The sequence below is a fragment of the Labrus bergylta genome, chromosome 4 (assembly GCF_963930695.1).
Source record: "Labrus bergylta chromosome 4, fLabBer1.1, whole genome shotgun sequence".
In the NCBI taxonomy this organism is placed as follows: Eukaryota; Metazoa; Chordata; class Actinopteri; order Labriformes; family Labridae; genus Labrus; species Labrus bergylta.
The window spans coordinates 10,609,150-10,631,253 of NC_089198.1; the positions used below are offsets into that span (position 1 = coordinate 10,609,150).

Sequence of the window (22,104 nt, forward strand, 5' to 3'; positions counted from 1 at the left end):
TCACTTGTAGAAAATAAATATAATGAAGACAAGATGGTCAGAGTGATGATGCTCGTTGTAATCCATATAGCGCACTCTGCTGGTGACAGCCAGAAAGTGAATACATCTAGTAATATCGACACATATATGCAATAAAATCTAGATTTATCTTAAAGCCCAGGCTGTATGAGATTTTCTGAATTTTAAGAAAAAAAAGACAAACACGGAGTAAGTTTTTCACAAGACAGCTTTGTTATGCAATCGGAAAGAAATCATTTAAACACGTTTTCATCAGGAAAGGTAAAACACAAACGTTAAACACAAATATACAAATGTAAGACATTAAAAATGTTTTCTCATAAATATCAAATTAGATCCTTTTTACTGTAAAACAGTGTCTGCATTGGTTGCATAGAAAAGTAGTGGAAAGAAATCTAAAGGAGATCCATGAAAAAGTGCATTTTAGTTCCATTTGAAGACGTCAGCAGAACGTAACAAGAGCAAGTGCTGAGGCGGAGGCAAACATGGTTCATCATACCAGAAAATATCAATCTTAATGTCATAACAGTCATTATGTGTGACAGAACATGTACAGGAAGTCTGAAACATCTGATGTTAGAAATCTTTCAATGACACTCAATGATGAAAGAAAGAGAAACACCATTACCCCCCATTAGGTACACATCTAACCTCTTCCATGTGAAACGTGACAGAAACATTACATTGGGACAGAAAGTCTAATTCAGATGTTCACTGGAGTGTGTTTGTAAAAGCCTGGGGTGGTTAAAAAATCTCAGAACGTCACTTTAAAGTTGCAATCTTAAGACATCGGTTTCTTTATCTTTTGCGCCCCCTGTGGCGATAATTTGCAATTACAATTGATTTTGGATGTAGACTACTGTAGCTGCTTACTCAATAAAACTTGGACAAAAATAGTTTGCTGCTTATCGGACAAGAACATTTAGCAATTCTGTCTCTGGCCCGATCACTGCAGGGTGATAAAAACGAAAGTCACTAAACTTTGACCAGCTTGTGATTTTTTTTTCATAGAAATGTCGCCACCAACCACCGGTCTACAAAACTGCAAATAACACGTAAGCTTCCGACAGGAGGGAAAATAATATCTACGACTATCTTATAAAGGGAAATTAAAGAACATTTTACTCCACAGTTATATTTTGTTAGATCGTTGGTTGACGGCCTGCCAGAACAACCCCACCCCCCCCTCCCCACCGGATTGTTGATGGACGGTCTGCCTCCCCTCACCCCCTTGCTCCCTATCCCTCTTCCTGCATCTTATCCCATCTCTCCCCCTATCCCTTTCCAAGCCCGGCGCAGTCTAGTCCTGTGAAGGCTGTTTCGTCATGAGCCGGGGATCCGGCCGAAGATTTCTGCCCTTTAATAAAGCAGTTTTTTCTTACCACTGTAACTTTTGCTGCTTTGCTAAAGTGCTCATGATGGATAGGCCGGATCTTTGTAATATAGCAATAAGTAAGGTCTTTTTACCTGCTCTTTTGTAATGTTAACAGACAAAGAGTAAGGTCTTTTACCTGCTTTTTGTAACATAACAATGAGTAAGGTCTTTTTACCTGCTCTTTTATAATGTTAACAGACAATGAGCAAGGTATTTTACCTGCTTTTTGTAAAGTGTCTTGAGATAACACTTGTTATGAGTTGACGCTATACAAAATAAATTTAAATTGAATTGAAAAATTATATTTATTTTTTGCTGGTAACTTCTGATTGACATCAGGCATGACGAGCTTGGGCTCATTCAAGATTAATCATCCAACTCTTTCCTTTTAGCTTGTGAAGGTCACCAGTTTACTGTTTATCTAACTTGACTGAAAGTATTGCTCATGAAAATAGAAAATGAGGGGGTTTTGTCTTCCGTTCACACATGAAAGCTAGACTGCAGCTTTCAAACAACAGTCCCAGTGTTACAAAGTGTCATGTGGAATATAAAATATGAATTTATTTCAGGAGATTTTCTTGAGAGAATTGGTTCGATACATTCTGGAGGCTTTAAAGGCTTTCTTACCCTTCTTGTGATGATAAACAATAGCAAAACGTTTTGCTAACATGCGACAAATCACATCCAGTTCCAAGGGTTAAGGGCTGAATCCTTGAGTGTACAGAAGAGAGACATAGATACCGAATTTCCCCCTGGGATTTATGAAGTATTTCTGATTCTGCTACTTGATTGATCCTGAGGAAAGTTCAAATGTGTAGTGTCACGGGGGGAAGTTTATGAAACAGAACTGGTGTTATTCTGTTGTTCAAAGGTGGCATAGTCCTGCTATAAATTGTTATAAAGCTGTACCTCATCAAAGGGAAAGAAACGAGTTGTTGCTTCAATTTGGAAAGAGTCCGTGAGAAGAGACCGTTGTAGAAACATGATGCGTTCAAGGAAATTCAGACTTCTGACGTTTGAAGGTCAGTATGAAATGCAAAAATGACATCCCAAGACAAATGCAATGCAACCTTCAGGAGAGAAGGAGATTAAATGTAACGGACTCAAGGCAACCCTATATTAAAGTCATCATCAGGTAGATTTCCCTTGACATATATATAAAACTGCAGCTCTAATTCAGGGTTGCGGGGATTGGTTTGTCTTCTGATTTGTCTCATTAACGTTTTCCAGGCACTCAGTTATTATTATTAAACACCTCTCATTTTCTCATATGGACGTCTCAGCACTGTCTTATTCATCCCAAAAATATTAGATGCTTTTGATTTAGTATAAACACTTTTTTTTCCTAAGAAAGACCACAAGGAGGAAGTATGAAAACACAAGGGTTGATTTTAAACACTCACATACACAACACAAGGGATCCTCGATACCCCTCATCGTAGACAAGCGGCCTAATGTAAGAAACGTTTCCAGAAAAATAATCTACATCATCACAATATTAAATATAAACATCCTTTTCAAAATATAATCTCTATGCAGAGTGTCCTGTGTGTGGATAGAAGCTCTGTTCTGTGTGCTTGAACCTGTGTGATCATATCTCGTTGGTGTGCTTGATTTATTCATCCACATGTGATGCACTCACTTGAAAGGTAAAAATCAAGTGTCCTTTTTGACATTTTTGAAACGCATCCAGTCTGTCAGTCTACTTTTTAAAAACTAGATCCCGTTGCCTCTATCTTCATCCTTTAAGGGGTTAAAACGTCCTCGTCTCCTGTGTCAAAATCCACCACCTCCTCCCTGTCACCAGAGTGTGTGCGCGTGTGTGGGGATTTACATTTGTGTTACACCGAGCCGGTCTCTGTTCCCCCTCGCTCGTGCCTCCTCCTCCTCCAGGCTGTAGGAGCAGTCCATGGCCTCCCCACCCTCTCTCTCACCGCTGGGGACCATCGGAGACCAGCTCTCCCCAAACTCGTCCTCCCCGTTTCCCACCTTCCTCCCCTCCGCCTCTCCGCCCTCCTCCCCTCCTCTCTGCCTGCAGTAAGGTGGGATCTCGACTACGACGTATTTCTTTACCCAGCTGCTCAGGGCCGCCTTCAGACGGTCATTTCCCATCAGGCTTGTGTCGGACCGAGAGTTAAAAGCTGAGGGGGAGAAAAGAGGAAACGGATATTTAGAAGGGAGGGAAGCAAAAACATACAGTTCACAATAGATACTTTTACTATCAGTGAGCAGACAAGTACAGACTCTCTGTCTGCAGAATCAGAAGGCGTTCATCTTCCACAAGAATGCTCTTAAACCCCATGTCATCCACATATCAAGGATGAACACAAGACACATGATCCTCACCTCCAACCTTTAACTTAACTCACAGTTTTTTGTTAATGAGTAGCAGAGCTGTTTTTAACCCAATCTGCTCCTTTCGTTGAAGGTGTTTACAGAAAGGTCACTGTCACACATCTGCAAATGCAAGCCGTGGAAGAAGGCAGCGCACACACAGATCAGTTTGGCTGTTTTTCAAAGGTAAGTCAGAGGTCTTCTTCAGGTGATGATTGTTCTTCACCTGAAGAAGTCCTCCGGTCGAAACGTTGTGATTAATAAAAACATATTTTGTGAGGTTTTTGAGCAGGTCTGCAGGCCTATCTTCTTCTTCAGTTTACTGTTTGTTGCACTGCTCTGCACCTACGGGATGTGCGTATAACTACCTCCTTTTTCTGTTTTCCAAAGGTAACCATCAGAGCTGGGCACATAGCCCGTTAATCCGGTAATCATCTATTATGGTCTTATTACAGTAATTTTTTAAGTGAACTTTAATTTGACAAACGATTATTGATCATTACTTTAACTTCTGGTAAATTTGGTTTCCATTGATTTTTCCATTTTTCACCACTATGTGGCGACGGTGCGACAATGCATGGCAGGAGCTGGTGAAACAATGAACGCGTACTGGAATTACCCAGTCGATTTGTTTACCAGAGAAAGAAGAAGGATCCAAACCTCGCTCTTACATGGTCATATGGATCACAGACAACATGAGCAAGAGCAAACCACCTCCTGATCTTCAGAGAGCTTATTGAACAAAGATCCATGATGCCCGTCTTCACCCCAGGCACTTTTATAATTTTTATATTCATGTCTATCAAAAAAAAATTAAAAAATCATAATGGACTAATGTGAAAAATGTTAACCTCTCTACAAGTGTTACTTTTTAAAGAAATCATCTTTTATAAATAATCCATGCTTTAACCCTCCTATGAAGATGACCAAAGGCATCGTTCTCCTCTGAAAGCTCACCTGGCAGCGTCGTGGAGAGCTGGCTGGAGTTACAGGTCGCAGAACCGTTGTTATTGTAGGTGACGGCAGCAGCCTGGTTGAAAACCTCAGAGCGGGGCAGCTGAGGGGACACCGGTAAGGAGTGACATTGTCTTCCGGGCAGCTGCTGCCAGTAGTAAGACGCCCCCTGCTGTGGTCCTCCGGGTACCCCGTGAGAAGACGGCTGGTTACTGAAGACGCTCCCTGGAGGAGAGTGGAGGTCGAACACCAGCGAGAAGACCGACTTGCTTGGAACATCGAAGAACTTGATCTTCCCCCCGCACAGGTCCTCTCGGGCGGTGAACGGGTTGATCTTGTGGGCTTTGGAGGCTCGCTGAGCGATGGGAGGGTTGTAGTACGGGTCCTGGACGTTGACTTTTCTTCCTGGTTTGCAGGAGAAGATGTCTGATTGGCTGCGGCTGAGCCAGATGTTTCGTCGTGGGCGGGGGGATTTCTGAGGGATTTTATCATCCTGGAAACCGAGAGGGTTCAGCCGTTTGAAGCCCTTCTCGCCTTCAACAAAGAGACACAGACAACTTAATGCACAATACTTACATCAAAGTGAATCTGAAGTCTACAAATAATATATCACATTTTTTTATTATACTGTCATAACTTGTTATAAGTGCCCTGATGGAAAAAAAAAACACAATTTAATGTCCCCACTAGGTGGCACTAGAGGCTCAATCCTGTTTACTTCAAACTTCACCAATGGCACTGGATGAGTTTTATGATATGAAAATGTTCTCCAAGGTGTGACTGTATCTTAATATTCTCCTTAACTTTCATCAGTGCAGCAGTAAAAGGCGATACATGTAAACAAACTACACTTCCCAACCTCTCAAATGTCAAAAGGACTTTTCTCGCGTATCTCACGTATGCCAAGAAATGTCTGACCGACGTGCTTGTGTTACTCACAAGGACCAAAAAAAGCAACTCTATTCAAATACTTGGATTCAAACTTGTTGTGCAACAGAAATATTTCTGGTTCGCAGGAAGGGTTGATATTATCAGGTTAAGAAGAGAGAGAGACAGCTGGAGGAGGGGGGGGGGGGGGGGGAGAGAGGAGGAGAGTTTTCCAAAAAATAGAGATAAATCTACTATCAACACACGTGGACTGTGCTTTAAAAAAAACCTTGCAATCATTTATCTAGCTCTACATTACAACACTAAGATGTAAGCAGCTTCATTTGTCTCTCCTGCCTCTTGTTTCATGATGCGCTCACTTTCTTTTTTATCCATATTCTGCAGGGTTGAGAGGAAGAAACCTTTTGCCTCCTCTAAACTAAATCATTACCGCCTCCTGACTCCATGCCGGTGACCCAGCAGGCAGCTGGACGCTCGACCAAATTAGAAGCGAGACCCGGGCCCTGCATGGATCAAGTGTCTCATAAACCGCCTTCTTTTCCTCTTAAGTCACGGTGAAGTTTATACAATTATGCACAACAAAGAGCTCTTTGAAGTGTGGCACTGATAACTCAGATAATTGTTTGATCATATTTTTTTACTCTTCTTCTCCAGATATGATCCTTTAGTGAAGTTACTGACGTGCATGAAAAGGGCCGCCGCAGATCAGACGTCAGAGCGGAGATAGGGATGTTACTCTCCTGACAAACTAATTGATTTAAGCCGTTTTCACATATGAACTCCTGAAAATATCTAGATCAGTTCAGGAGGACTTCTCTGGAGATTCTCCTGACCTGGCTGTTCACATTATGCTCCTCACAGCGGGAGACTAACCCTGTCAGACCGGAGGAGGGGCGTGATGTAAAAAGAACGACGCAGAAGTAGCAGAGGAAGCAACAGAGTATGCTATATCATGCTATAATGAGAATATTTGCCTTTATATCAATGCTACTTGTAGTTCAACAGAATGACAACATCAACAAAAGAGCAGAAAACAACAAACTGATGAACAGGAAACATATTGCAGCCGTTTAACTAAGTGCACGGAGGTCGTAGTGATCGCGTGTAGACACTCTATGCAACGTGCAGCAGTCACAGAATATAAATGTAATTCCCCCCTCCCTCTCGCTCGAGGTGAATTCTCCGGAGAACATCCTGCTGCGTTCTCACATCAGCTCCCTGGAAATAATAGTAGGGGTCTGGCAGGAGAAACTCTGGGTGAGGTCCGAGTGAAAAATGTGTCTGTTTGCGTTCACACACTCAGCTGTGAAAGCCCTATAATAAAGGAACTGAAGTAATAATCTGGCTAAGACACACATGTTTGTGTGTTTACGAGAGGACAGTGAAAACATAGAGTGGACAAACATGAAATCTGAACTGTGCTTTGTAAGAAGAACTTGTGTCAGGAGAAGAGGGAAGTTTCAGTCAGGCTCGACAAAGCTAATGAGGATCCAAAGAGAGACATTTACAGACTGACTGGTTTGCAGATCAGAGTACAAAGAACCTGTTTTCATTTTTAAACAAGTAGTTAGTATGTTTCTGCATTTATTGGAGCACAGTTTCCTTATCAGGGTAATAAATAAGCTGCACAGTGAAAAAAAATAAAACAACAGTGGTGTTACCTTTAGGGATGCTTTTCTTGTCGTTGTCCACAGTGAGCGGGACACACTCGTGCACAAGCTCTTCAACTTTAAGACGAGCGAGAATCTCCTCGAGGTGTCTGACGATGTCGGGGCAGGATGGACGGAGTTTAGGGTCCATCTAGGGAGAAATGCAGAAGAAAGGTGAGATCTGTGTACAGTACATGTGAAGAGACAGGGATGGACCGCACTCGTCTGATTGTTACAAGGAAAAAAAGAAAACATGAGCCAAAATGGTTACTGATTTAAACAGCTGCACCACTTTATCAGAAGTAAACGTTTACGTGTAAATGATAAAAATGTACACAAAGAAATATGAGCAGAGCCGATAGCTCAAAAGGCTTTTACATTTTATTAGACTTGTTTCAGTTCTGGGAAATCTGTTAAGTGGTTTATGGAACAAAATGTGATCTGTTTAATCTCTTTATGAGAAGTTAACCTGGATGAAGGATGAAGAAGCCAGCAGCCTCTTTGTAACTGGGAGCAATGGGCGAATCATGGACTCAAATTAAGAAAATTAAATTGAGGTTGTTGGCAAAGATTTCAATTTGGGAATTAAAGAAGAAAGGAAAAATAAATCACAAATCTAACACAGCGATTAGAGGAGAATGTGCGCAAACTAGAGCACAAAATCTCATTCAAAAGGCATTTTTGATCAGATATGATACATAAAGTTCAGCCTCACTGCCCAACAAAGAAATGTTTTATTTTCAAAAGTCCAGCAAGTAACTGATCCAGCTTTGATTAAGTTCTATCAGGAGTGCACTGAGGTTATGATGTTAGAATTTTGATTTGAATGCAGTGAAATACAAAGATTTGACCTTGGTGGACTCACATTGCAGCAGTTGAAAGCCAGCTGGAGGAAGTCAGGCGGACAGTCTCCGACCATGTGCTGGAACGTGTGGTAGTCCAGGCCGAAATTCTGATCCGCAGTGGAGTGAGGGAGGACAGAGGTACAAAGACATTTAGATGCATTAAGGATAAACAGGAAATACCTATTTACTTATTTAGTGGAATCAAGACAGAGAGAGGCAGAGCTTCATCATTTGACATCGTGTAACTGTCCTGCAAAACACTTCATGACAAATGAACCTTCTGACACGCTTCAGCTGTTCGTACATCCCATGGACGACCTCAGAGATGCAGACCTTCCTAGGAATCATTCATCTTTGTCTGCTGTGTCGCGTTCTTCTTCTGTGTTGAATTTATTGACGGTGTGCTCTATGTCGTGCAGCTGTGATGTAGTGATACTGATGTGTAAGGGCATGTTGGCTGATAATCAGGGTTTACCACACCAAACTGTATCAAACTGTACTGAACCAAACTGGACCGCTGACGGAAATAGAACTTAAGGGTGTTAAAATTGAGACTTAAATATGTTACTGTTAAAAATGTCTAAACTCTCGGGCTCTTCTTTGCATGTTAAATAATAACCTCACTCAAACAATGACGATAAAACAAATGAGAGTCAATATAATATGTGTGTATAACACAGAATAATTAGTAAATATTTCTATATATTTAATCATTGTGCATAAATGATTGTGAGCAAATTTAACACAACACAAAACTCTTTTTTTTCTGTGACAGTTATTTAAAATCCTCCTGTCTTATGAGACGATCTAAAGCAGACTTCAGCGCTCACTTTGAGTCGTGTGATGCTTAAATAAACAGCTGCACTGAAAAGTTCTGACTGACGTGACAACAACAGATCAACCTGTGTGCAAAGCAAAAGCAGCCGGCTCACCTCAGTGCGGGGGAGGAAGTCGGGGTCAGCCTGAATCCTTGCAATGACCTCACACAGGATTATACCGTAGGAGAACACATCGGCCTGAAGAGACACAGAAACACATTAACACATGCAAACACCAGACAGCTTTATACTTGTTTTACAAACACGATCAACTGATTTAGAAACGCCTCAAAAAAAGTTTGGAAACGTTATTTTTGGTCATTTATTTCGCTCCCTTTAATAATACTAATTGGTGTTGTATTATATATTGTTGGAAAGCCTGATTAGTCACCTTTACAACGTAAGGATCGTGCATTCGTGGAATAAGCAACACAGCTAAGCATGTGGGTAGCGCCACAAAAGAAATGTGCCAAAATCCCCTGCAGGCGATTTACCTTCTCGTTGTAGGATTCGTCTCTCAGCACCTCCGGAGCCATCCAGAAAGGAGAACCAACCACGGAGAGCTTCTCTCGTTCAGCACTACACAAAACAAACACACAAGCACACACACACACGGGTGTTTGACAAAGATGAGAAACATGTTTGATGATCGTGCTCGATGATAATGAGGAACTCTTCTGTGCAGATTATTCAGGACACTTCAAGAATCTTTGAGGTGACTTCTGTTTGAACAGTGAAATAAGATCATGTGTAAAATAGTGAAGACTAAACGTTGTATTCTGGTCAATAAATTAAGCTTAGATCAACCACCAGCCAGGCTGCTCCGACCCAGGTCATGTTGAGTGTAAATACAGATTTATAGGAGACAAAAGACAAGATCAGGTGTTCTTTTACCTATCTGATATCATAATAATGTGGAGGTGTTTGGACTGAGTGTTTCTGAATGCCAGATTGAGAGCATTTGTGAGATCAGGTGAGGTCTAACTCTGTTTTGTTAATATGACTGGATTAGGAGATATGGAAAATCAGCTTGCTGTTTCTCAGCTTTCCCCCCCCCCAAAAAATTTATTTTTGTGCTTTATGTGCCTTTATAAGACAGACAGGACAGTGGATAGAGTCAGAAATTAGGGAGAGAGAGAGAGTTGGGAAGGACATGCGGGAAAGAAGCCACAGGCTGGATTCAAACCCCTTCCGCCCGCTCGGAGGACTACAGCCTCAAATATATTCCACACATCGAGTTGGAGGTAACAGCTGTTTTACCTTTCACTCAGTAAATCATTTTCTGAGCATCTTTATAACAATCTCAATCTCTGATCCTTTACGTTCTGTTGCTTGGTGTTGTTCAGATTTAGTTGGGTGGGTGAAATCAGACCGGATTTGGCACCTCAAATCTTTGAGATAAAAAGATGAGTCACCTCCTGGCACATTCCACCATCTACATGTTGGAAAATACCAACATAAGCGAGTTAGGGCACGTCCCATTTATTGAGGCTATAGTCCTCCAAGCGGGCGACCCAGGTCCAAGTCTGACCTGCAGCTTCACTCTCTCAAAAAGTCACTAAAAACACCCCAAAATACATCTTTGGAAATCCCAAACTCCATGCTGATGATATTCTTCTTTTATGAAGCATTACAATGAGAATGTGAAATGTACAGTCTGCTACTAATCAATGTCAGACACGTTTGAACAACAACACTGTGACTGATTCAGAGAGGTAGAGGAGGAGATTTGAACAGAAACTATGACGTGAAAAAAAGAGCAGAACAGACGTGTTGTAGTGGGAAGCGGATATGGAAAACATGATGACAATTACTGATCAGATATTTCCTCTCTTTATGGAAACTATAGGTATGTTACACTGACATTAAACCCCAACATACTGAATCTGTCAAGTTGCTTTCAGAGCCCATTCAAGTACCTAGTGTATCTGGTGCTAGACTAGGCTCTACAGCTGCACTAGTTGTCACTGCATATTCTGCCACTAGGGGGCAGATGAAACATCGAAACAAGGTGATAAGTGCACCGCTTCCACAAAGTGAATGGATTCTTTGATTGTTTACTTGTAACACACAAACACATGGCTTGTTACACACCAAGCAGACAACATAAGGAGTCTTTTTTTTTAGGTCTGATATCCACTCGTCTTTCATTAGGGCCTTATACATGGTCATCAGCAACTCACTAATTGTCTGTTTACTGTTGGTGATTGGCCAGTAGTACACATAGAGTTGGTTTGTTTACATCCAATGAGTGTACAGGGGTTGATGACGACAGCTGAGACTCGACCACAGAGTAATTACAGAGGCATTCAAATCCAGAAGAGTGAGCTAAAAGTGTCCTCAAAGCCTCCGCCAGGGTAGAGTTCAGTGACAAACCACACATTCATTAGACTCTAAGTCACTTTTAAAAAGTACCTAATGAGTGTATGAATAAGTTTGACATAGGGATGAGAATAAATACTTATTTAATTTCATGTAAAAACAGATTGGGTGATGTTTATGCAGAGAAGAAGAGGGGGGGGGGTCCTTACAGATTAGTGGGGATCTTCTCTGCCAGGCCGAAGTCTCCCACCACCGCCGTGTAGCTGTTGTCTTCACATTTAATCAGACAGTTCTGTGAAAAGAGAGGGGAGGGGGGGAGACACGTTAGCATTATCATTTTTAGCTGAGGAAGTCATGACACAGTTTAGCATTATCAGCCAAACCTCGACTTCCTGATTTCAACTGAAGCCTTCTATGTTATTTGACAGCGCTGTGATCTCGTTCTCTGTTTACACAGAAAAATAGGAAGCAAGACATCTTTAAATTACACAAGCAGTTCTGTGCAACCAAGTACAAGAATTCTGACATTATGCACATAACTGTTTACTGTTTCACCAGGAAAGAAACCCGTTGAGATTTGTGTCCTGGCCGAGACGGGCAGCAGATCAATTTACAGAGTTTCACACAAACAACGAGCAGCCTCACAAACAAATACAACAAAAACACATTATTAGACTTTAAAAGACACAAATAATGAATCTGAACAGTAAATGTCCGATAAGATCCTCCACACACACACACATCAGGGTGAACATCTTCAGCCAGATGTGTCCGCCTCCAAGTCATTAAACATCCTCTTAAAAGCGTCCAATGAGAGCAGCTCGCTGAGTTTCAGCTCTTTTTGTTACTCGTTCTAAATAAAGGGAGCAGCAGATTCAGATTTAAAACCTTAGTGTGTGTGCCCCATGTACAGAGGCTGTAGTCCTCCAGGCGGGCGGCCGTGGTTCAATCCCACCTGTGGCTCATTTCCTGCATGTCATTCCCCACTCTCTCTCTCTCTCTCTCTCTCTCTCTCTCTCTCTCTCTGCCCAATTTTTGACCCTGTTCACTGTTCCATCTCAAAATAAACCTTTCAAAAGTATTTTTCTCCTTGCTCTTTATTTTTCTTCTGCAGATAAATAACAACAAGCTGGGGCACTGGATAGTGTAGCGGTTATGTCGCACGCCCCATGCACAGAGGCTGCAGTTCTCGTTGCAGAGTCGAGGGTTTGAATCCGACTTCAACCTTTTGCTGCATGTCCTCTCCCTATCTCTCCCCCATATTTCCTGTCTCTCTCTATAGCTGTCATATCTAATAAAGGCAAACATGTCCCAAAAAAATAAAAGGATAAACAGTAACTGCAGGCACAGATACGTAATTTTATCAGTCAAAAGCAGAGTGCAAACTGTTCTTGTTCTCCTCTCTGCCAGATCGGTGCCAGCATGGCCCCCGGTGAAGTTGGAAAACTAGAGGCTGCCTGGCACCCATTATCACATCTGACTGCGACACTGTGTTCTTTCAAGAGAGCTTAAAAAGGTTTTTGAATAAAAGAGCAAATGATCGTGTCAAAATGCTAGATATCTTTAACATTTGCATTTTACAATGTTTCATGATGAGCTGTCAAAACAAACTAAAACATAGTCTGAGCGAAGTCAGAAGTATAGAAAATGTAATGACATCCTTCTCTGTCATATACTGTTTTCATAACCGGTGAATGACAAAGACCTAAAACAGAAACATATTAAAGTTAAGCCAAAGTTCTTTAAACATTTATAAAAAAAAGAAAACAGTAAATGCCATTGTTTTTCTGGAGCAACAAGGAGGTCATCACTTCTATTTTTAGCTACAGTTCCTCTCCTCAGTAACCAATTAGTCTGTCAGGCTAACCTTGGAGGTGAGGTCCCGGTGGAATATGCCTTTGGTGTGCAAGTACGCCAGACCGCTGGCGATGTCACAGGCCATTTTCACCCGCGTTGGCCAGCTCAGGTGTTTGTTGCTGTCTAGAAGCTGCTCCAGGTTTCCACCGTTAATGTACTGCAGAGAGACAAAACAGAGAAATTACATGAGTATGTTAAAGGAGCAAGAGCTACAACCGGACCACCATAGGCTTTATTATTAAAAAATGTTTTGGATTAGATACATTTTTGGTCTTTTTGTGCCTTTAATGCAGAGATAGGACAGTGGATAGAGTCCGAAATCAGAGAGAAAGTGGGGAACGACACCCACAGGCGGGACCGGAACCCGGGCCGCCCGCCCCAAAAGACCACAGCCTCCACACATGGGGCGCGCGCACCAACCACTGCACCAGCAGCGCCCCCACCAAAGAGGTTTTTTAAGGCACATCTCATCACCAGCTTAAAAATGATGCATGTCATGGCTGAAAATAGACCTTTCCTATCTTGGCTGTGCATCATCTTTGCACCACAATGACGATGCAAAGGACAAGTGGAGTGCAGAACAACAACGTCTGCTCTGATGGTACGCTCTGCTTAATGGGCATCAGGAAGAGCACAGAGTGGAAGCTTGCGCGCTTGTTCTGCGACGAGGACACAGACTGTGTCCATGGGGCGCTTGTCGGCGGCCCTTCCCCGCTGTTTTTAAAAAAGCCTCTTGATGTGAAAACAGAGAGAGAGAGATATCATTGAAGGCAGAGGACTCTGGCTTCAAGTGTGCATTAAAAGTGCTTCAGCCTCTTTAATGTCCCGTCCGTCTCCGCCCTTTACACAAGTAGTGATTGAGCACAAGTGGTCCGCTGCACCCACTGTTCACTTACAATACATAAAAGGACCTCCAGTGCAGAGCTATCTCAAAGTGATCACACCCTTCATGAACTCGGAGTGACCGCACCTTTAAGAGGTGAACAATAACCTCCTAGACTCAAACGTTGATAAAGGTAAATATGACGCATTCCTCCCAAAGGTGTTTATAATTTACATTCAAATCAGGAGATGGACTTGCTTTTTATTTTGCATCATTTTGTTTTGTTTCATGTTTAAAAAACAGACCGTACCAACTCTGGCACCTTCGCACCCCTAATATGTAAGCTCGAGATGTCAAACCACATTTCACAGGAACTGGATGTGAGATGTTTTAACTCAGTGAATATTCTTATGAGTGACAAAACCATAAAAATCATCAGTTAACTGGTGTGCTCACTGTCTATATATCGGGGAAATATTCAGAAGTTAACGGCATTAAAGTAGAGACTACATAACACAAAGCAACTGTCCATCCAGCTGGCTCACAGCGAGAACGATTGGTGGGTTGTTTGGCTCACAGACGGCCTGCCTGGTGGCCTGGGGGGCTGGCCCATGTATCGACCAACTGTCTGAATCAAATCTGGCTGACAGAGCTGCTAGTTCTCTGCGTGTATGAATGCTCGTCTGACCATCGTGTGGGAAGCCAAGAGGACAGATCAGATCAGCTCAGCGGGTTTTAAGAGTATCGGGGGTGGGGGTGGGGGGGGTTTGATGTGTCTTTCAGTCCTCACTGCTCGCATGCAAACACACAGACACACGAAACCAAACACCAGTGGTTAACTAGATAGTGCTGACATAGGATGATAAGATGGTCTAGTTTAGTTGTGGTTACTGATTTGACAGACGGGAACATAAGAAGGATGTAGCGAGGCTGCTGATGTGGGGAGGTCTTTATTTCTTCACCCAATTGTATGAACTTTGCCTAGTTCACCTACAATATGAGAATTGTACTATTACATTACATTACAAGCAAGAGGCATGCATAATTAGGGGAGAGGCCAAACTTACTGACAGGCGGACATGTTTTAGCAGTTTGCTAGGAGTCTAAAAGCCCGCCTCAGTTCAACCTTTGCCTTATTGTAGGTCGAAAGTAAGTTAGATGGAGTCAGAATTTCCAATATGGCGACCACAAAGGACGGGCTTCAAAACTCTCTCTGACGTCACTGATACTACATCCATTTTTCATACAAGGGATGTTCCAAAGCAACTAAATCTTAAACACAAGTCTTAACGTGAGAAAACATAAACAATCATTGAGCACGGATACATTTAAATTGTCTGCTGTGAACTATGTAATTTAGTTTGCAGAGTTGAAAAAACTTTAGCAGTAATAGAACGGCCAGCCTTCAGGCTTCCCTGATGGTTAACATCCACATGCTGTGCTAAATGTGGTTGCATGGTTACTTCTCTGGTCTATTGGTCGGTTCAACCTGAAACAGACTCCGTGCATTTTTATCACAATTTCTGAGATGTTAATACTGACAAACCTTGCTGCTATCCGTTCACTTTGCTTGTTTGCATCCAGGTAGTAGAGCAGCGAGAGAAGGCCAATTAAGCATAGCTATATCCAGTGTATGGCTATAGCCCCCTCTAGTGGTGGGAGGCTGCACTGCAGTTTGAACATAACATTTGACCGGCATCAAGGGCCGAAATATTAATAATTTGTTTAACAGACTAGTAATTCTGGTGCCACTAGTGAGGGTGATGACATTTAATCGATTTGTCGACTAAACGGGCACGTCCTTATTTCATACAGTCTATGCCTCATATCCAACAAGGTCTGCAACAGTTTCGCTGGACTCTGTCTTAAGTCTGGATCTCTTTTGTCATGGGCTTGGTCATTGGATTACATCAGAGGAAACATTGATGAATAAATATTCCACAAAAACTTCAGAAAATCTTCTTGACCTAGCATCTCTTTTTGTGTATTTTAGATCCTATCCAGTAGTTAAAGGCAACATTCAATTAATTAATTACCGGTAAGTGTCAGAAGTTACTGGTATAGTGAACTAGTGCTCTAATTCTTTAATTCCTAAAAGGTCTCCCTAGATTTGTTAATTACAAGATAAAGCAAAGTGATACTGCCCCCACCACCACACCAAAAAAAGGTTGAGCTCCTTATACCATCTAATGTTGTGACACGCACATACACACACACACACATCACACACACACACACACATCACATACACACACATACACCCCGTTTCAAGACATCAGAGGATTAAAGTATTTATACAACAAATTCCTCAGTAGCCACAGAGTTCAACATCTGTTGTCTGCTGAGGGGGAACAAGAGGGGAAACCTCTCCTGGAGGAGGTAAGTAAAACTCAAAGCTTCCTATATTCATCATTTCATGTACGATCAAGACAGCGGCCATGCATCTGCATCACACTGACACAATATGCAGCGAGTGCAAGTATGGCTGCTCAAAAATGCAAATCACATTCTTGAGCGGAGGAGTGCACCTGCTGTGTCAACTAAAACTAACCGAGTAGAAGTAAAGTCGCCCTCAATAAAGCCTCTTACCACGGCAGGATATATTCCCCTGGAATTTGCTTAATCCTATTTGCGGAGTTAGTGATATACTGCAGTAATTACTTGACATAGCACATGTTTGAGCCATATATGTGCCTCTCTGTGATCATGTATTACCTGGAGTGCTAAGGAAATGAGAACCATACGCCTGGTAACAACTACGGTGGAAAATTCCTCCGCTCCACTGTCTGTGCTTCAGGTAAAAAAAAAAAAACGATGGAAAGACTCAAACAAAAGAATCCTTGTGAGCTGCAGGAAGCAGCTTCAAACAGCGATATAATCCTCCCATGGGTCATGACTTAAAATAAGTACAGATTATAATGCACTTCCTATAATGTGCATTAGATTAAGATTCAGTTTGGCATGCTACACCAGAGGATGCGGTGGGGGAACAAACTCATCGTGTCATTGCTTATTTCATTGTGCATTGCTGTGCATTTGATTAACGTTTCCCTAAATTGCAGCTACTGACATTTACTACACTCCGTGCTGCATTTTCAACAATATAAAAACTAAAAAAAAATATCAAAATCAGATCATAAAAAATAACGATAATGGGGCGCTGGTAGCCGAGTGGTTAGTGAGCGCGCTTCATGTGAGAAGATAGGGCGGCCAGGGTTCAGTCATTCCCTACTCTCTCTCTCCCTGGTTTCTGAGTCTGACACTGTCCTGTCTCTAAAAAAAGGCATAAAAAAGCCCCAAAATAACCTTAATTTTTTTTTATAAATTACCATAATAATGCCATGACAATTACTGGGATAAGCCAGTCTGTCTTGTGGGATAAAAAGAAGAACTAGTGCTCAACACACTGAGCAGCAAATACTGAAGATAATGAAATAATCATATTTCAGAGCTTTTTGTCTTGTGTTTTTGGGTTTCGTTCCAGTAATAGCGGTCTTGCATTCTTCCTTCTGATATCGAATATTGAGAATGTTGTAAATGCAGGAAATACAATGCTAGCCAGTGGATCGATCACAGGGGAGAGGTGAACGCCACTTGATGTGTATGCTAAGGCTTAGATTCGAGGCAGAAGAATAAATCAGGCTAAAGTCGAGCTGGGCAACTCAAAAATGTACTACCACTTTGTTTGCCCTACATTGGCTTCCAAACAATTTCAGATGTCATTTTAAGATCCTTGTTTATGTTTATAGAGCCCTGCATGGGAAGGCACCCGGATATATTTCTTACTCTCTCCACCCATACAACCCCAGTAGATCCTTTAGATCTTCTGACCAGGGTCCACGTTTTTGTCTCCCTGTGTGCCGTGCTCTGTGCTATAACTTAATGCTTTCCCACTGAACTTCTGTCTTTGCTGGGACATGATGTTGTTGTGATATTAGTGACGGTAGAAGGAGAGTTGTGTGTATCACTGTCTGGAGCTGGATGCTGCTCTTGGGTGCCATGTTGCTACCTCTAGTTTTAGCTTTATAGTAGCATCATTATGCTAGCACAAATCTTACTTTCTTTGAGGTTTCTAGAGCGTCACATCGGGGGTTTCGTCAGCACAACGTTTGAAAAGTTTTCTGTAGACCTTCTATGCAAAATTTGAACAAACCTTCTGCAAAAGTCCACACCCAGATGTTTGATTCTGTTCTCACTCACAAAAAGCAACACATTCATACACATCTTTCTGATCTGTTTAGCAAAGTAGTGTTTCCTTTTGCCTGTTTGCTCGCCTGTTTTTTTGTTAATGCTGCGGTTGTTTGTGGAGAGACAGCGAGGTTCTGGAGGTAGCTTGGGGCCATGCAGTAACTTAATTCTCCATTTCCTCTGAGCGCGGCCTCATAGGGGGGGGGGGTCAGGTAACAAAACAGCACGAGTCTGCTCCCAGGGTCAGAGCAGCCAGTTCGGTCCTGACACAACACAACAGGATCTGTTTGCCCTGCAGCAGGAAAAAAAAAAGACCTACCGCAGTGTTCTTACATGTTTATTCATACGTTTGTCTTACACAGCATGGACAGCGTAGGAAGTCATTTTGGTATCTAAAACTGGATTCTCTTATGGGACTGCACAAAGTTGATGGGTTTTTTTTGTTAGTAAAGTCTACAATGCAGACATTCAGAGTGCACTGCAGCAGTGTAATCAAGTACGTGTGTGTGTGTGTGTGTGTGTGTGTGTGTGTGTGTGTGTGTGTGTGTGTGTGTGTGTGGAAGCATCTTCAACAGTCTATGTTTTCTTCAGAGTGGGATGAATCACGTGTTGTACTATTTGCCCACATTTACATGCATTCCCCCACTGACTGTGTATTCAAATACAGTGACGTGCGTCGGAAGTCTGAGTTCATACTGTTGAAGTGCATGGATGTGTGTGTGTGTGTGTGTGTGTGTGTGTGTGTGTGTGTGTGTGTGTGTGTGTGTGTGTGTGTGTGTGTTTATTTGTGTTTCAGCAGCAGGAAACACGGCAGGACATGAAAAGCTCATTAAGGAAGTTCAAACAAATCATAGGAAACTAACCCTTAGCAGATTCAGAATGGGAGAACAAAGGGTTAACATGGAAATTATGAAAACTGTGAAGTGAACCTTCAATCTATCAACGTGTGTTACCATATATTTAACATTTTGTGGTTACATTTTCGTTGCTTTGCTCGCTATCTGTATTCTTGGTGTTGGATTGAAAGCTTCAGCCTCCACTTAATTGATAAATAGAAATGTTTTTTATTCATCCTTCAACATTTTGGAACAGAGAATAGTTCTAAACGGTCTGTACAGAAAGCATGCTCTACTGATATCTGATTGATCTTCATTATTTTAATGATTGTTTTAAAATACTTTAAAATAAATAAATGAAATGAAAAATGAAAAACAGCAACTTCCTTATGTTCCCTTTATCTTAGAATCATTTTCTCTATACACATATTAATGACCTAAGCTGTTTTCACATATGCACTCCTGAAAATATTTAGACTGCCGTTTGCGTTCACACATACATGTACAGCTCCTCTGGCAAATTTCAGGAGTTTTTCAGGAGTTTTCTGCCAGTGTGAAAGCCCCATTAAGTGACTTTATTTTCTCTAGTTTATACAGGGACAGACGACAACTTTGAGAAATCTTCACAACATGTTTGAATCCTCTCGTCTTGTCAAACAGTTTAACAGTTTATAAATGCTCTTAAGAAGTTGTTTTGTAATTATCGCCAACGCTCTATGTCCAGATAGATCTGCGTCTTATTAGTTCGGTGTTGTTTAAGCACCAAAAATCTCAGGATAAAGCTAAATTACCTCCATGTAGGGCTCGGCGATAAGACTACAAATATTATCAGTCAATATCGATAATGAGCACAAGAAATGTCAAATCATTATTTCTTTCAAATTTAAAATCAGATTTTTGCTCCTGAGTGAAAGTTGTAGAAACCAGATGGTTAATTGTGCTTTAAATATTCTTTATAGTCGGAACATGACAAACTCTACTGGAACATTTCAGTATCATAAGCTCAGTGCACGGTGCTGGAAAACGCTGAGAAAGGTTATACTGCGATAATTATGGATGTTGTTTTATCGCCCAGGCCGACCTCCGAGTGCGTACACAACAACAGGAATAAAAGGGTTTCAGGTTTTATTTACCCCTTTAACACCACACAATGTTCATTCATGAGGCCTGACATCCTTTATGACGCGCCTTTTTATTAAGAGGGCGATAATAATAACTGCTTATCGACCATTTTCCATGACAAATTAATGATTACCACTAATGCAATCTTATCTGTCTCCCTCGCTCCAGTGCACGCACGCATGCGAGCAAAAGAACACACTCAGGATAAATATAGGCTTCGTGCAGCCAGAAAATATGGCTCACTGTAACCCTAATGGTGTCGCTCCTAACATTAAGCATCTCTGGAGGGTTTTATTAGCCGCCCGTATCAAATTCTCCCTCCCTCTCTCTCTTTCTCTCTCTCTCTCACATACACAAACACACACACACAGTCATAGTGTGAGGACATTCAGTTCTCTTGGTTTGTCCAAAATTACAGACTAGTGAGGCTTCTGTGTTGTGTTCATGGATGACGTGATGTTCACCTGAGGGACACATTAAGAACACACGGTCTATACAGACTCATGGGCTCTCCCTCTCACATGTAGACACAAGGTGAGCTAGATTTAAGGTAAACAAGTTTTGCGTCTGAAAGTAGTAAAAATGCCAAGGAATGTCTGAATGGTTTATGTTCATTTTTTGTTTGAGTGATTTTGACATTTTCTATTTGAATGTTCCTTTTTTGCTCTGTCATGATGCTTTTGATGTCGTGAGAGATGAGGAACAAGTTGGTCACGGATCAGGACACCTTCACTTTCTAAAGTCTGTTTTAATCAGTCAACCAATCATCCTGCTTCTATCAAACTTAAAAATCTGTTCTCCTCTCTGCTGCTGTGTTTGTCATTTCAGCCTGCACCAAGTCTACTCCAATACATTTGATCAGTTCTGTTGCAGCTCTTTGGAGATTTACTCCTCATCACCACCACCAATGTCTCTACTATTAATGCAGCGATGCATCGGTTAAACATGGGTATCTGCAGAAATTGGCCCTGTTGAAAGACATCGGCACATCTGTGAATAATGTGGCATGAACCGATGTCAGTAGCCGATGTTTATTTGTTGTGCCAAGTCAATTAAAAGCTGACTTCTAGTACACCTAACGACTGATTCAAAGATGTTTTTTATTGGGCAGGTGAAGTCGCCTGTTGAACAAACTCTGACTTGTTTTCATTGTCAAACGTGAGAGAAAATGTCGCCATTGTGGGAGACTTACACCAAAAGAAGTCATGAAACAAACATCTTGGCATTGGCAATCGGCTATATCGTTATTTCAGACATCAGTATCAGCCCTAAATTTCCCAATCAGTGCATCCCTAGTCTCGACTCCAATCCTGCTCTCACTGGCCTCACTACCCCTTTGAATTCATGAAGACGTCATGATTGAGTCTAATCGCCAAAGACTTGGCAGGTTTCTCCGTTTTTTCCAACTTTTTAAAACAAATAATATTCCCCCCATAATGAAGTCTCTCCGGATTTAAGTATTTTTCATAGTCTTTCCATTTCAGGCAGTCTCTTGAAAATGTGATTTCTTCAGCAGCTCTGATATTTTTCACAGAGTTTGTCAGTGTTTTCTTACCTCTGTCAAAGCGTGAAGCTGACCCTCGTGGACACACACTCCTTTGAACCTGCAAAAAAATAAAAAAACAACACATGAAGAGTCTTTATTTAAAAACGATATTTCTTCACAACTGATTGGGAAGCCTTAAACCAGAGTATTGAGGTTGACATGGAGCTAGAGAAAAAGGGTGAATGCACATAGAGCCTTCAGGTAAAGCATGTGCACCACAGGTTCATATAACACATGTCATGACCTTCTCTGCGGTGAGTAAACAGAGAAAGCAGGAATAGTTAGGAAAAGGTTAAAATTCCAGCAGGCAAGACCAGACAAGTGATAACTGTGGGAGCATCTGTCTGTTAACAGGGAGATAATAAGCGCTCAGTTGCTTCACCTGCATTCCATCCATTTCTTCCTCTACCTGGCCTTTTAATTAATACATTCTTGATAACATAAACAGATTCTTTGATGAAGCTCATTCACTTATGTGTGTCGCCATATTAAAAAACTTCAGCAGCATAGGAAAACGGCCTCATCTCAG

The 22,104-nt window shown here is 41.7% G+C and overlaps 1 protein-coding gene across 1 annotated transcript in view; it reads right to left on the reverse strand.

Annotated features, from left to right (window-relative positions):
• Positions 1-208: 208 nt before the first annotated feature.
• The window catches only part of tesk2 (testis associated actin remodelling kinase 2), a 38,387-nt gene continuing 16,491 nt past the window's right edge, over positions 209-22,104 (reverse strand). The window contains exons 5-13 of the mRNA XM_020651958.3: positions 21,585-21,633; positions 13,071-13,217; positions 11,413-11,495; positions 9,376-9,460; positions 8,996-9,079; positions 8,084-8,170; positions 7,231-7,369; positions 4,685-5,215; positions 209-3,534 (exon numbers count right to left, since the gene is read on the reverse strand). Coding sequence (XP_020507614.2) covers positions 3,224-3,534; positions 4,685-5,215; positions 7,231-7,369; positions 8,084-8,170; positions 8,996-9,079; positions 9,376-9,460; positions 11,413-11,495; positions 13,071-13,217; positions 21,585-21,633 — 1,516 coding nt within the window. The 3' untranslated portion in view covers positions 209-3,223. The remainder of the gene's footprint in view (positions 3,535-4,684; positions 5,216-7,230; positions 7,370-8,083; positions 8,171-8,995; positions 9,080-9,375; positions 9,461-11,412; positions 11,496-13,070; positions 13,218-21,584; positions 21,634-22,104) is intronic.